This window comes from Alosa alosa, chromosome 7 (genome assembly GCF_017589495.1).
Source record: "Alosa alosa isolate M-15738 ecotype Scorff River chromosome 7, AALO_Geno_1.1, whole genome shotgun sequence".
Classification (NCBI taxonomy): Eukaryota; Metazoa; Chordata; class Actinopteri; order Clupeiformes; family Clupeidae; genus Alosa; species Alosa alosa.
Window position 1 is genome coordinate 10,848,562 of NC_063195.1, and position 14,891 is coordinate 10,863,452.

The window sequence follows — 14,891 nt, forward strand, 5'->3', positions numbered from 1 at the left end:
CATACGCATAGGATATCGAAAGAAGTGGTGGCGAAATAATGGAAACATGTTAACAAGTGGACGGAATTGTATGGAATATTTTCCTCAAAAAGAAATTCAAGGACTTTCAAGGACCTTTTCAGATTCACAAACTTTCAAGGATTTCAAGGACCCGTGGGAACCCTGTGTGTGTGTGTGCGTGTGTGTGGTGTGTGTCCGTGTGCAGTGTGTGTGATGTGTGGGTGTGTGTGTGTGTGTGTGTGTGTGTGTGTGGTGTGTGTCCGTGTGCAGTGTGTGTGGTGTGTGTGTGTGTGTGTGCGTGATGTGTGTGATGTGTGTGTGTGTGTGTGTGTGTACCTGAGTGCTGTGCGTGCGGCTGACCGGGCGTCAGTGGCGAGATGGCAGGCGTATCTGGGGTAACGGCAGCGGATCTCTGCTGAGGCACCAGGAGCTGGGTTTGCCGACCGCCGGGCGCGCTTCCACTGGTTGGGCTAGCGGTAACGCCGGGCAGGCTCCCGCTCGCTGATTGGCTCTGGCTCGGGCGGAGACGCGGCGGCAGGGGCAGGGGCGGGTTTTGCTCCCGTGGCAACCGGAGGCGGCATCTCGTCCTCGTTGATTGGCTTCCCTTTCTTCACGGAGGTCAACATCGACTGCAGAGTCTACGACCACACAACACAAACGTATTTAAAACAAACATACTGTAAATACATGCCAAAAACAAAAACATCCATGTAAACAACAACATCTAGAAAACTAAGCAATCATAATCACTCACTGCATCTCCTGTCCCAAGTTTAGCTAAACCAGACATAATTAATGTTGACGAGTGCCATTGCAAATTAAAGGCTCCGTAGTCACATCTGTGTGTTGACCCCTCTTTCCTTCTCTCCGCTGGACAGACACTGCCTGATTGCGAGTCCTTATTGGTCAAAATCCCTTACCACTCCATTTCCCCCAGTTCTGATTGGCCAAACCCAATCTTCCCCCCTCCCACCCTCCCTGCCTCACCTTGAGCCCGCGGTCGTATCGCCGGGCCTTGCTGGACTCCCCCGTGGCCTTGGCGTTGGCGATGGCCGCCTGGTACATCTGGATGCGCTCCTGCAGACGACCTTCGACCCCACCCGCGGCACTCGGAGACGAAGCAGGCGGAGAGCGTGGCGAGGAGGCGGGGGGCGTGGAGCGGGAGGCGGGCACTGGCGGCGCCGGCCTGCACTGCTCTTCCTCACCTTCATCCAACACCTCATTCAGCTCCGCCTGGAGGAGAAGAGGAAGAGGAAGAGAAGAGGAGGAAGAGAAGAGGAGAAGAGGAGGAAGAGAAGAGGAGGAAGAGAAGAGGAGGAGGAGAAGAGGAGGAAGAGAAGAGGAGGAAGATAAGAGGAGGAAGAGGAGAGAGAAGAGGAGGAAGAGAAGAGGAGGAAGAGGAGAGGAGGAGAAAGAGAAGAGGAGGAAGAGGAGAGGAGGAGAAAGAGGAGAGGAGGAGAAAGAGAAGAGGAGGGAGTTATTCACTGTTCTTTCACACTGTACTGTCCTTCCGACTTGTCTCTACAGACAGCCAAAATCCATGTCCTGAGAACTTTGAAAAATAAATAAACAAACCAAAACAAAAAAAATAAAGGGAAAAAAAACTAAAAAATAATCAAGTTTCTTTTAAAAAAATGAGATCAAGAATTTCCTCTCATTCCCGCAAAAGCACATTAAATTCCTTTACACACTAGTGCATTGGCAGCTTTACACACTAGTGCATTGGCAGAGTATGACCAGCAGGTGGCAGTAGGCAGCCCAGGAAAACACACCAGACTCAATCACACACTACAATCTCTTCTTGTCGTTTCCCTTTTGTCAGCAAATACGTCAACGTTAGCCGGTTTGAAATTGAAACTCAAAATAACAGCAGCAGCAGCAGCAGCAGCAGACAGCAGCCTTTCTCCATACACTGTGTACAGGGTTCACAGTTCAGAGGTCAGGGTTCAGGAGATCAGGAAGTCAGGAGAAAGTTCATGTCAGGGTGTGATGAGGTACCCTGGAAATCCAGAGTTCTCGCGAGAGCACAACGGAATTGTCTCTGCGAGACACTCTGGCAAAGAGCAATGATGCACGTTACTTTTACCCCAACATTCTGGGGAACCAGCTAAACTGATGAAGACAGCGCGGCAACGTTGGAGGACAGTACACATTGGTCGTAGTGTTATCCGATTGCGTCGAAGTCCGAAATAATTTAGAGTAAACATGGTCTAGTGTTATCAAATTGCGTGCAGTGAGATTTTTAAATGCATGCTTGTTGCCGCCCCTCGAGTTGGGCCATTACATTGTTCTTGGCCAGACCCTTAATCTTTCTAGATTATCAGGGTCTGGATTTTCCAGGCTAGTGATGAGGTGCGTGTTTACCAGAAGGTCTTCGTCTCCCTCCAGGTCATCACCCTCGTCGTTGTCGTCCAGGTCCTTCATGCACATGGCCGCCATGCGCTCGATATCCTCCATGGGCAAGGGAGCTAGAGGTCACACAGAGGTCAGGGAAAGGTCAGAGTTCAACGTCTGAATTTCAAAATACTTCTATGTGTCAAACTGTCAATGTCAGTTGTGGATATTCACTGTCAAGGATGCTCTGTTGTCATTAATGCTTCTTGTTTAGTGTGTGCTTGCTTATCAGTCATCAGGATTATGCAAAAAAAAGGTTGATTTCCATAAAACGTTTTGAGAGGGTGTACCTTGGGCCAAGGAATAACTCACTAAGTTTTGGAGTTGGTCTGGTTCAAGGTTTGGATCCTGTTTTTTCCTTTCTCGCTTTTTGGTAACACTGACCTTGACAACTAGCCTAGACATCAAGACGCACCCTAGCAGCAGTAAATGTCATTTGCAGCCAGGGTAGTCTAGCAACTCTCCGTTGGCTTGCAAGCTGGAAAAACCAAACTTCAGTCAGGCCAATCACATCGTGTGTTTTGGCATGTGGCAGTGTAATTTTCAGTCAGAACAAACTTATTGTTGAAGAGAAAATCAACATTATTAAATCAATACTTGCCAGGGGTGTGAATCATTTTGTTCCTATCTGTAACAACACTACTCACGCCACAGATCAGAACGTTCAGCACTTGTGGTGTGTGTGTGTATGTGTGTGTGGTGTGTGTGGTGTGGTGTGTGTGGTGTGTGTTGTGTGTTGTGTGTTGTGTGTGTGTGTCTGTGTCTGTGGTGTGTGTGGTGTGTTGTTCTCTCAGCCCTCATGGTGGTGGTGGTGGTTCCCAGGCCAAGCAGAAGCTTTCCAAGAAATGCTAAAAAAATATATTTTTTTTCCGCAAAGACAAGGGATGTCACATAAGGGAGCATCCTCACGAGTTTCTCAAGCGTACAATGGCCCTACGCTGAACCTGAAAGGTCATTAAACACACACACACTAAGCTTTTTCATCCCTTTGTATAGGCGGAATGCTGCGGAGCTTGTTATCACTCAAGTTCCTCTCTCTCTCTCTCTCTATCAGAACTATTTACCTCCACCTCCTATCAGAACTATTTACCTCCGCCTATCAGAACTATTTACCTCCGCCTCCTATCAGAACTATTTACCTCCTCCTATCAGAACTATTTACCTCCGCCTCCTATCAGAACTATTTACCTCCTCCTATTACTCCACCTATTTACCCCTCAATCCACCTCCATCCTCACCTTTGCCTCCGGCCTTTTTGGCAGGTGACCGCGCCCCTCCCCCGCCCACCAGAGCCAGAAGCTCCGCCTCCAGGTCCTCATCATTACCCCCATCCAGCCCTCCGTCAGGGTCCAGGTCCAACAGCAGCCCCATCTGAGAGAGAGAGAGAGAGAGAGAGAGAGAGAGAGAGAGAGAGAGAGAGAGAGAGAGAGAGAGAGAGAGAGAGAGAGAGAGAGAGAGAGAGAGAGAGAGAGAATGTATGGGGTGGGACAAGAGGGACAGAAGATCAGAGGAGAACCATCAAACCATTAAATTGATATCCAAACTGCTGCTGGGTGTGATGGAGGAGTAAGGGCTTCATACATCTCCATCTGGCCTACACACACTGACCACATACTCAAATATTACAATGTGTGTGTGTGTGTGTGAGTGAGAGAGAGAGAGTGTGTGCGCGTGTGTGTCATACAAACACAGGCTTCATTAAGCTCCTGTGCACGGATCTGGTCTAATGCCACACGAGAGGTCAGTGCGACCTTTCACCCCCAGGAAGCCTCTACTCTGGCAGAGAGAACGAGGGACTCGTTTGTCGATAGGTTTATGTTCAGTAGGCCAATAGCTGTCTTTGCAATACAAATGACTAACTATTTGTCATTTAGAGAGAGAGAGAGAGAGAGAGAGAGAGAGAGAAGAGAAAACTTTCAGGACCCACAGGCACTCACTGTGGGAGGAACTCAACTGTGCCAACTGGACCCCACAAGCACCTCTCCTAAAATCTGACCAAAGGGTGCGGCCCAACAAGAGACAGGAGGATTGTGGCCATCCAAGAATGCCAAACACGTCTTGGGTAGGGGTAGGTAGTTACCCACGTCCAATGTTTAAAGAGAAAGCCAAGCGACACCAACCAATCAGAGGGTAGGCAGAGCGGGCAGAATCTATGAGCCAATCAGGGGCTGAGATAGAACAGGCAGTTTGTGAGTGTGAGCCAATCAGAGGGCAGAGAGACAGAGCAGGCAGTTTGTGTGTGTGAGCCAATCAGAGAGAAGAGAGACAGAACAGGCAGTGTGTGTGAGCCAATCAGAGGGTAGAGAGACAGAACAGGCAGTGTGTGTGAGCCAATCAGAGGGAAGAGAGACAGAACACGCAGTGTGTGTGTGAGCCAATCAGAGGGAAGAGAGACAGAGCATGCAGTGTGTGTGAGCCAATCAGAGGGTGGAGAGACAGAACAGGCAGTGTGTGTGAGCCAATCAGAGGGCAGAGAGACAGAACAGGCAGTGTGTGTGAGCCAATCAGAGGGAAGAGAGATAGCGCACGCAGTGTGTGTCTGAGCCAATCAGAGGGTGGAGATCGACGCGGTGTCTGAGTGTCAGAGAGAGGCTACTGCAGTGAGAGGGCGGAACCTCTGGGCCAGTTGCCCAGGCGACGCTGGCTGGGGCCAACAATGTGGACGCTCCATTCAAAACAAACCAGCTCAGCCTGGCCCTGGCCCTAATCAACGACCTGACAGAACCCATTAGGAACACGGAGGATTCCAGCCCTCCTACACAGCAGCCCGGTTACACAGCAAGCATCTCGGACAATCAGCTCATTCTGCAGTCCCTCATACTAAGTGGGCCAGCATTGCCTCTGTGTCCTGTGTGTTGAGGTCTACACTACCATTCATAAGTTTGGGGTCTCTTAGCAATCTCCTTGCTTTACATGTATAGCACAATAAAACAGTGATAGGAAATATAGTCTTTGACAAGGTTATAACTTAGAAGCTACTACTTTTTAATTCAAACAATAATTGTTTCCTTCAGACTTTCATTTTTAGCGAAGAATCCTCCATTAGCTTTCAAATTTTGTTAATAAAAAATTGTAATACTACGCTACAGTGGTCCTGGAGCCTCCCAAAGTGGGCCAGCACTCTATCCTGTGGAGACCTGTGTGTAGTTAGTAGACGTATGCTGGTGTCCCTCATGACCACATGTCTACAGGAGGCCTGACGCACACACACACACGAGTGCTAATGGCCCTGAACTGCATTGGGCTGCACTGTGGTGGCGAGAGCACGAGGTTAGGGATCCAGCAAATCTAATTATCCTGAACACAGTCAGGCAGACACACACACACACACACACACACACACACACACACACACACACACACACACACACACTCTCTCTCTCCCTCTCTCAGACAGATGGAGGTAGACAGAGAGAGAGAGAGAGAGAAAGAGAGAGAGAGAGGTAGAGAGAAATAGTGAGAGATGGAGAGGGAGAATGAGAGAAGTAGAGAGAGAGGGAGGGAGAGTAAACAGTCCAGACAGGAATGGATTTGCTGCTTTGCTGTCTCACTGAACATAGCCTCTCTGCCCACAGCAGATTTACACAAACTAAATACTCGGGAGAGTCGGGGCATAAAATTATGGGTTGTAAAAATAACAATAACAAAAGAAAGAAAGAAAGAATTACTGTGGCATGCTAGAGCAGAATGTAGCGTGTATGTTCCGTTTATTTGGTTCTAGGAAGGAGACCTTTGACCTCTAGAGATAATCAAGTTTAGTTGACCAGGAATGAAGACTACAATGAATGGCACAGCAATGTGTACCATTTCTCTTTGGAGGTCAATATGATCTCAATAATTCAATGATGAGAACTACAATGGCATCTTTATTGAGGCTACACACACTATTGAGGACACTGACACACACACACACACACTAATTATTGGCTTCCATACACAGATGTGTTTCTAAATTTGAGGAACAGTGCACCATATGATAAATATGTAATCTGAATGCTCAAGTCAACCCTTCGGTATACTGAATAGATTAAGTGCTCTGTAATGAATTGGTCAGCTATGCTAGGCGTGTTAATAGACAGTAGGTGTGTTTTTAGGTTGCTGTGTTATAAGGTTGTTGTCACCTACCTGTTTGGCCCGGGCTGCTCCTTGACCCCGCTGAGGGGGGTTCCGACTGCGACTCATGGGCTCGAAGTGGTTCTCCGAACTGGTGGAGCAAAACTAGAGTGAGGACGAGGAGGAGGAGGAGAACCAACATGCAGTGGCGATGAATATGCGCTGATCTGCTGGTGCGCTCGTTAATGAAAATCCCTTACGAGGCAAATACTCCTTTCAGGTGTTGGCATGAATTCAGAGTCAGAGCGACGGACGAGGGTTTTCCCGATAACGGAACAACTAAAGTTATCGAATGTATTTTGACACCACTTAGTGAAAGTTACGCTAGGCGCTTTTGGAAATACTACTCCAAATAGACAGACACCGCAGGCTGTTTTTAGCGAGCACAACACCAACACCAACGCTAACGGTCGGTCTGTCCTCCTGCAGCCGAACTGTTGCAGGTGGGCGTTAACAGAGCCCTGGCGTTAACGCTTGATAGCAATGGATATGTCGTTTCAGAGACTGAAATTAGCATCAAGGCTGTTCCCTGAAATCTGCCATGTAACTTCCTATTAACAGCATTTCTTCACCTCTTCCCTAGCTATTCATAATACATGGGAAAGAAGAACCAACTATGGTCAAAGGGCTTGCCAAGTTACAATAGCGGTCATTAAACTTAGGCGAGGCAGAGTTGTTTGCTATCATGTTTATCTAAGTAGACATACCGATTTTCTAAGCTAACGTTAGATTAATGTTGCCTTTAGCTGCCTATAAGTGTCTTGCTGTCACGCCACCAAGGTAACTTACACAGGTGGCTAACTGTTTCTTAATAACTAAATACTATAACGTTACAGTGCTGCTGTGATCACAGGGGTTTCATTAACGTTTACCTCACAGAAATAACTTACATTTGTCACACATGCACGCAAACATACCTAGAAACAATATATAGATATTTAGCTATCCATTTTGCTGGGGTAACAAGTTAGCTGCCTAGCATGTCAGGCTAGCATGTTGACATGAAATGTTAGCATATTTCCTAGCTTTCTAGCTTAGAAGCTAGCTATCTTCCGAGCTAACGTTAGCCAAGTTAGCTTCAGATCACTTAGCAAAAAAGTTGGCAAACAACAATGTCACTTTCGTAAGGCTATTAGCCAACATTACCTGGTGGTTGATAAGCTGATAATGTCAGGAAATTAGCCAAGAAAACATCGGCTGGTACGCTTCTTCCTCTAGCAGGCTATGCAAAGTAAGCAAGTAAACAGAGGCAGCTGCGACTGCTGTCAAGCGCCGAAATGTGTGAAACTTCCTGATTTTTACCTCGTCCCCATTGGCAACCAATCGTGCATCTTGCATCACGGGCACGCCCATGCTTCTCCTCAAGTACAGGTTCCTGTCAACATTTGGACAAATTTGCGAAGTAAATAAGTAGATTTAAAATATTTACAAGTAAATGCTGACTTCGTTCCCTTTGAACAACAGAGCCACTGTCTTATCTACGACACCTGCCACTTTATCGTCTAGAAGCTACTCTACACATATAATTGTGTCCCTATCAGGTAATTCGAACAAGGTGATTAGCACCAGAGGCTAGCAATTTTTCAGCTACATTTTTAAAAGTCTGTTAAAAGATCAAAAGTAAATGAGAATGCCAATGTATTTTATTATGTCTGTAGAGAACTAAGTGTGTTGAAATGTGGTATGGTTTTAAAATGAATGTGTCCCCATTGAATGTATGATAGCAATCTTTCATAAAATGTTTAAATGTAACATTACTTCATTGTTTTACTGCAGGTCTAGTTGGTGACAAAGAATGAGCAAAAGAAATCGACAGACAACAGGTAAGGTCTGTCTGATGCATAAAACTCCTGTGAATTATTTAATGAGTAGCCCAATTTGTTATAATGAGTATTAATTAACAAATGAAAATGTCAACATATTAGCATTGGCCTAGCCAGGTTCAATGTTGATTTAAACCAGTTAACATCTTATGGATCCAAACATCAACCCATGCAGATTTTTATAAAAGTGGTAAAAACAGCATTGATGTGTGTCATCACTGTACAGTCCTATGTTTTTGTTTACTTAAATTTCAGTGTTCACCTCTTTGAATATAAAGTCAGGCCCACATCTATATCTGTAAACACACTCATCACAAACAACTATCATGTATGACGTAGTAGTGTGTCTCCTGAAGCCTAGTGGTTTATAGTACAGTAAATGTTTACAGATGCTAAGGGTCCCTAGCAGAGAGTGCTGAGGTCCTGGAGAGTAAATATCATGTATGATGTATAGAGTAGTGTGGCTCCTGAAGCCTAATGGCTTACAGACCCCTGGGCAACGGTGGCAGCTTTGGGTCCTTTTTGTAGGTGAACTTCAGAGGTCTGATATTCCTGCACATTACCAGCACCCGGGCCAGATCGTTTGTTTTATCTTATTAAAACGTCCTAGATCTGTTGTTAATGATTACAGTCGCTAAGGCTCCCCAGCATAGATCACTGAGGTCCAGGAAGCGCAAGGCCACGGAGGACAATGAACAGGTCACTGAGCAGAAAGATGACCTTCCAGTAACCGAGACAACAAAACAGGTGGGCATTAGAACAGGTGTGCATTAGAACTGGTGGGCATTAGAACAGGTGAACTGAAAGATGACCTGCCAGTAACCGAGACAACAAAACAGGTGGCCATTAGAACTGGTTACAAATGTAGTGAAAGAAATGCATGAAAGAAACTGGTCAACATTTTATGTTGTTGTTTTTCCATAATATGCTTCTTTACAATCATTAAATACCTATGTATTATGAAGGATGCAATGACGTCTTGTATATCAACTTTATAACAACTGAAGATATTTGCATTGTGCTGTATATGTACTGTATATTTTCATATTTAATCATCCAACTTTATTGGTTGTATTATGATGTTTATGTACTGTTCGCTTAAGAGTTTGGTCTTCTCTGTCCTCAGGATTCTGATAACATAAACTCCACTTCCCAAATTGCCTCAGTCTCAGAGTCTACTCCACAGGAATGTTCTCTAGACATCATAGAGAATACTGACTCATCTGCAGCTGAAGTAAACAAATTGGGAGATACCATTACCCAGTTTGGTGGGGGTGTTTCCTCTGTAGTGAAACCTGAAGAGACAGTCACTTCAGAAGCCCCAAAACCCAAGCCGGCCCTCTCAGAGGGTTCGGATGCCCATCCACCCATCTCTACCAAAGACAGCCAGTCAGTTTGCTCCACCAGCTCTGCTGCACATGTTTCTAATCAGCCTAAGGGCTCTCACCGGGACCAGACCTCGTCTCCCGGCCCCTCTGATCCATCTCTGCATGGGGAGGCCACTGCAGGGGAAGGCCCCTGTCCCATGGAGGGTGGGGAGGAGCTGCGGGAGTCGGAGTTAGAGTCTGGGTCCCTGCGCCACCACCCACAGGAGGGGGAGGACGTCCCGCACCTGCCCAGGGAGGAGAGGCCGGACCTGGGGAGCGAGGCGTCGTCGCAGGGGGCGGACGGCGGAGACCCAGCCGACGCTCCGGCGAGGAAGAGAGTGCGGAGGAGGATGGGGATGGGGAGACTGGGAGGGGAGAGGGAGAAGAGGAACCTTCCGGAAGGAGGACAGACCTGGGGGCGAGGGACTGGCGAAAAAGACGGAGGAGAGAAGGAGAGAGAGGCGAGTGACGGAGGAGAGCAGGACAGAGTGACGGATGGAGAGAACAAGAGAGTGACAGATGGAGACAGAGGACTGAAGGTGGACGATGGTCCCAGTCTTCCAGAGAGGTCAGAGACTGTGCAATTGGGGGTCACACAGCTACACTCGGACACTGCCGTGGAGCACAGCTCTAAAGAGACTGGACAGAGCCACAGAAATGACTCTGGCCCTGGGTGGTGTGATGATAGAAGTGTGAAAGAGCAGGGGCCAGTTGCCATAGCTACCACTGATGGTTCTAGAACTGCCCTCCGTTCTGAAAAGGTCATAAAAGAAGACGACCAAAACTCCGCAGGCCCTAGTAAGATAGCCAGCAGCGAGGAGCAGAGAGATGTTACTCCTGCCAAAGAAACAGATGAAATAAAGTGGGGTTTATTACAGAAAAGCATGCTGGAGGATGACAACAGAGAAGCTAAACCCTCCCATGGCCCCTCAGCCACCAGGGAGTCAGCAAGCCAAAGTACAGCTGTGGGAGAGGTATCCCCAGGCAATCACATACAGAACCCAGCTGTTACTGTAGCGACAGTTGCCAAGCACTGCATTCCAGGCGGCCTACATAAAGCAGAGGGTGCCCACCATTCTAGTTCTGATGATGTCCTGAAGTCAACCAAGGGCATGGGAGCACCAGAGTGTGATCCTGTAGTGAGCTGCAGCAGGAGTATAACATTCAGTGAGCCTGCAGCGCCATCTAATGGAGAGGAAGACAACATACAGGTAAGTCATAACCATGGTTTGCAATGCCAGCCAGTGATATGATTTGATATAAGTAATGTAAAGTAATGTAACTTAATTGTCCCAAAGGGGAAATTGCTGTGCAGATGAGGTCATATAAAATAGACAATGATATGATGTGATATATGGTATGGTATGATAGTTTCTCATTCGTTCTTGAAAGCGTCTTCAAGAGAGATGAATAATAACAAAATAGAACATTTTGGTTTAAAAACATATTAACCCTCTATAAGCCAAGACCCTTAATAACTGAGAGAAAAACACTATTTTTGGAATTTGACATCCATTTGATGGTACATTTGAGGTTCTGGGGTCAATTTGGACTTCTGGATAATTTTTTAATTGTTGCTCCTGAGCAACAATGGCTTCTAGAGGGTGAAAAGTTCCAGCCAATCAGCACACTGTTTCAGTATAAGTATACTCTTTTGATCCCTTGAGGGAATTTGGTCTCTGCATGTATCCCAATCCGTGAATTAGTGAAACACACAAAGCAAACAGTGAACACGCAGTGAGGTGAAGCACACACTAATCCCGGCGCAGTGAGCTGCCTGCTACAGCGGCACTCGGGAAGCAGTGAGGGGTTCAGGTGCCTTGCTCAAGGGTACTTCAGCCGTGGATGTGGGCATGGGAGAGCAGTGCTCAACTACTTCCCCCACCCACATTTTTCCTACTGGTCGGGGATCGAACCGGCAACCCTTCGGTTACAAGCCCGAAGCCCTAACCAGTAGGCCACGGTTGCCCAGGAGCATGCATGAGAGAGAAGGGATAGCTGTCTGTCAGATATTAACAAATGTATCCTAGAATCATGGTCTCTACCTCTAAGTGAGCTTAAAAGCTGTCTTGTTTTTTTGTTGTTGTTTTTTTTCTATCAGACTATCCTGGAGGTCAAAGGTCATGCGCCTGAGAAGCTGACACACATCACCCCTGACCCCTGCCACGACCCCGACCCGTTTGACCCCTTGTCCGTCAACACAGTGTCTGACTCGCAGCTCAATGACATCACGCTGAAGTGAGCAACAAGTGTGTGTGTGTGTGTGTGTGTGTGTGTGTGTGAGAGCGAGAGGGAGAGAGAGAGAGAAGGGGTGTGAGAGTTATTGTGTGTGTGTGTATGTGTGTGTGTGTGTGAGAGAGAGGGAGTGAACAATGTAAAGACTAAGTGGCACAAGTGACAGCATTTGTTGTTTTTGCCTCAAATTATGTAAGCGTACCAAACCATTATGTAGCCTATAACTCAATTCAGAATTCGTGAGACATTATTGCAAATACTCTCAACATTTTGTGTATGTCAGACATTAAGGTTTATCATTTTCATAAAAGAGCAGATTAGTAATTGCTGAATTGTTACTAATGGTTGTGATTGTTGATTGTGTAATTAATCGTGATGAGTAGTTGTATTCATTTCATAACATTGGTGGCTGACTGTACTGTTGCTAACCCAGCATGGAGATGGAGGACCAACATGTCCCAGAATCCTCCAGGAGCCACAAGGATGCCACTGAGCTGGTCTGTGGACTCATCAGAGAACTGTCCTCACTCAAGTGAGTCAAGGAAATAAGCGCACACACACACACACACACATACATATACACACACACACACAGAAGCAAGGTTACTTTGACACTTTAGAAACAATAGATGCTCAGGGCAGTGGTCTTTTAGAGATCGGCAGTTTCCCTATGGTCACTAAAACTTAACCTGATAATAACCCCTAGGCCCCCTCCCTTCTGACCCGTTTTGCCTCTCTCACTCTCTCTCTCTCTCTCTCTCTCTCTTTCTCTCACTCTCTCTCCCTCCCTACATCTCATCTCTGTTGTTCTCTCCAGTCGTACCATCATGGCTGCTCACCGGGAGCTGGAGAGTTTTCGCCGTGGTAACCGTACAGCCTGGACACCTCAGCGCCGCCCCTTCACCCCCCGCCGCCCTGAGATCCAGCCCCCCAGCACGTCTGTGCCTGGCCAATGACATGTCACCTTACACTGAGAAAGCCAATCAAAGCCTCCCTTGTTGTTCTGATGTTCTATTGACGTCAAGTTCAGGTTCACATTGTTAAAATATACTGCTCCCAGATTACAGTACTCCCTATGGTAAACTACTAGACAGATTGTGATATATTAATCTGTAGACTGAATTAATCTGTTTATCGTTTAATGCAGATAGCCACATCATCTTCCATCTCCAACATCAACTGTTTTATTGATGATTGTTAGGTGTTTGTTTGTTTGTTTGTACCTCTGGTCAGTTATGAAAGGATTAAACCACACACTGTTCATTTTTGCTGCAGTAATATTATTATTCTTGTTTTTGTACAACTTTGAGATGTGCATAATTTCTACAAAGACAAATGTCAAAATCCTTCAGGTCAACATAACATAACCCTTGACTCACATGCAGAGGGATCTTAAAGGGGCCCTCATTTCAACAGAAAAACAATAAGAAGCACAAAACAATAAGTGTTAAAACAATGACATAAAAAAAGATTTAAAAAGTCTTGCAGTCAGTACCTGGTTGTTTTTGTTCGTGGTTGGTATCTTTTACAATGATTCATGTACATGGTTGATGATGCTTGATATACTGATACTCAAAATATAAATTCAAAACAGATCATGTTGATGGTCACAGTGGTGTCATGATGATTGTATGTAGGGCGTTCGTGTTCAGCACTTGAGTTGAAAAGTTTGGCTCTAGACCAAAAATATACACAACAGGTTTGATAGCACCCGTTCTGCGCAGACCCGCGGTGGACTACAGGCTTGTCATAAGGAGACACACAACTAAACTACTCATAGACAAAGGAAAGTAACACAGCAAAACCAGTGCAGAGATAAAAAAAAAACAATCACACGTTAGCGTGCCAAACACACATAAATAGTATAGCACAGTGCAGCATGCAAAATAAATAAATAAAGAACAGATACACGCAAACCTGTCTTACCAAACCGAGGGTTGACCCTTTTTTTCCATAAACGTTCTCAACCAAGTCCTGCCTCTTGTAGACAGGAACAACACAGGAACGAATCTACAACTATTAATCTAAAGAAAAACATAACTGCTAAAATAAGTGTTCAACCTCCTAGCTACCCAAAGCACCACAGTGCTTCAACGTCACAAGTTTCACCTTGTGATGAGCACAGAAAGGCCTTCATCCGGGATGTCAGCTTGGCTACTTTGTATACACGGAGCTGTAGGTGCTGTCGACCAGTGGGCAGAAGCGCTTGGTGTGCGCCCTGGTACCTGTCGCTCCGCACGTCGGACACACGTAGCTGCGCAGGAACGGACACACCACATCGCCGAGCTGATCCTTCAGCCAGTGCGAGGTGTAAATAGCCTCCGCCTCTCCGTTGTGTTTGCAGAAGCTGCAGAACATCTGCGGCGGGGAGGGCTCGGACGTCGCCGGAGAGTGCGGCGGCTTCTTGCGCTCCTTGGATTTGGGCGATCCGAAGGCCTTGCGGGTGAAGCGTGGGGGGGATTCCATGGATCGCCTCGGAGGGGAATCATTGCACGCCACCACTGAAGCTGACTTGCAGGAGCAGCCCCTGGTCATCGCGGGCCTATCTCCAGGTGCTTTGCTAGATCGATAGCGCGCGGGCACTACGGAAGGCTTACTTTCTCTCCTCTCTCTCGGGAAGAGTTCGTCAGCAGTCTTTTCGGGTGGAGAATCTCTCAGGCAGATAGCTCGCACAGCTTCGGCCAAGCCCATGTAGTCTCGCCATGGCTGAAACTCCGATTTGTCGGGATCCATGCGTCCGAAGTTGGACTTGTCGCTGAAAATACTAACACACACCATGGTCTTTGCACAGTCGCCAGGCTGTCTGGACAACAAGTCGAGGCAGCACGAGGAGAGGGGAGAAAAAAGAAACATACCCACGTTCCAAACGCGTGGCTAAAAGATGACAGTTCAGCCCACTTCTATCGTAGGGGGGAGTGTGACCTAAATGTGAAAACCTGTAGCGTTATGAGACCCATGA

The 14,891-nt window shown here is 46.8% G+C and overlaps 3 protein-coding genes across 5 annotated transcripts in view; 1 reads left to right on the forward strand and 2 right to left on the reverse strand.

Annotated features, from left to right (window-relative positions):
- The window catches only part of cc2d1a (coiled-coil and C2 domain containing 1A), a 32,674-nt gene extending 24,879 nt beyond the window's left edge, over positions 1 to 7,795 (reverse strand). Inside the window, 7 exon segments of the mRNA XM_048248221.1 lie at positions 337 to 487; positions 489 to 638; positions 988 to 1,233; positions 2,365 to 2,468; positions 3,633 to 3,765; positions 6,520 to 6,598; positions 7,654 to 7,795. Coding sequence (XP_048104178.1) covers positions 337 to 487; positions 489 to 638; positions 988 to 1,233; positions 2,365 to 2,468; positions 3,633 to 3,765; positions 6,520 to 6,576 — 841 coding nt within the window. The 5' untranslated portion in view covers positions 6,577 to 6,598; positions 7,654 to 7,795.
- On the forward strand, positions 6,662 to 13,195 carry si:ch211-286b5.2 (cyclic nucleotide-gated cation channel beta-1). Of its 3 annotated transcripts, XM_048247966.1 has the most exons (8): positions 6,662 to 6,680; positions 7,972 to 8,048; positions 8,284 to 8,330; positions 8,941 to 9,077; positions 9,457 to 10,908; positions 11,799 to 11,935; positions 12,366 to 12,464; positions 12,750 to 13,195. In XM_048247966.1, exons 3-8 carry the CDS (start codon positions 8,303 to 8,305, stop codon positions 12,886 to 12,888), a joined length of 1,992 nt encoding a protein of 663 aa, XP_048103923.1. In that variant the 5' UTR covers positions 6,662 to 6,680; positions 7,972 to 8,048; positions 8,284 to 8,302; the 3' UTR covers positions 12,889 to 13,195. The 3 variants fall into 3 exon arrangements, with proteins under 3 accessions (XP_048103923.1, XP_048103922.1, XP_048103924.1); XM_048247965.1 differs by lacking the exon at positions 6,662 to 6,680 and having other exon boundaries at positions 7,854 to 8,048; XM_048247967.1 differs by lacking the exon at positions 6,662 to 6,680 and having other exon boundaries at positions 7,855 to 8,048; positions 8,962 to 9,077.
- A 27-nt stretch (positions 13,196 to 13,222) lies between these two features.
- nanos3 (nanos homolog 3) lies at positions 13,223 to 14,889 on the reverse strand. The gene has a single exon (XM_048248030.1). It carries the CDS (start codon positions 14,783 to 14,785, stop codon positions 14,087 to 14,089), a length of 699 nt encoding a protein of 232 aa, XP_048103987.1. The 5' UTR covers positions 14,786 to 14,889; the 3' UTR covers positions 13,223 to 14,086.
- Between the last annotated feature and the right edge of the window lie 2 nt (positions 14,890 to 14,891).

What these genes read in the sequence shown, in the direction of transcription:
- nanos3 (XM_048248030.1), bottom strand. Translation starts at nt 14,785, where the DNA reads ATGTTTCTTTTTTCTCCCCTCTCCTCGTGCTGCCTCGACTTGTTGTCC.
- si:ch211-286b5.2 (XM_048247966.1), top strand. Translation starts at nt 8,303, where the DNA reads ATGAGCAAAAGAAATCGACAGACAACAG. An exon ending in TAACCGAGACAACAAAACAG is followed by an intron (nt 9,078 to 9,456) that starts GTGGGCATTAGA and finishes CTCTGTCCTCAG; the next exon opens with GATTCTGATAACATAAACTC. An exon ending in GAGAGGAAGACAACATACAG is followed by an intron (nt 10,909 to 11,798) that starts GTAAGTCATAAC and finishes TTTTTCTATCAG; the next exon opens with ACTATCCTGGAGGTCAAAGG.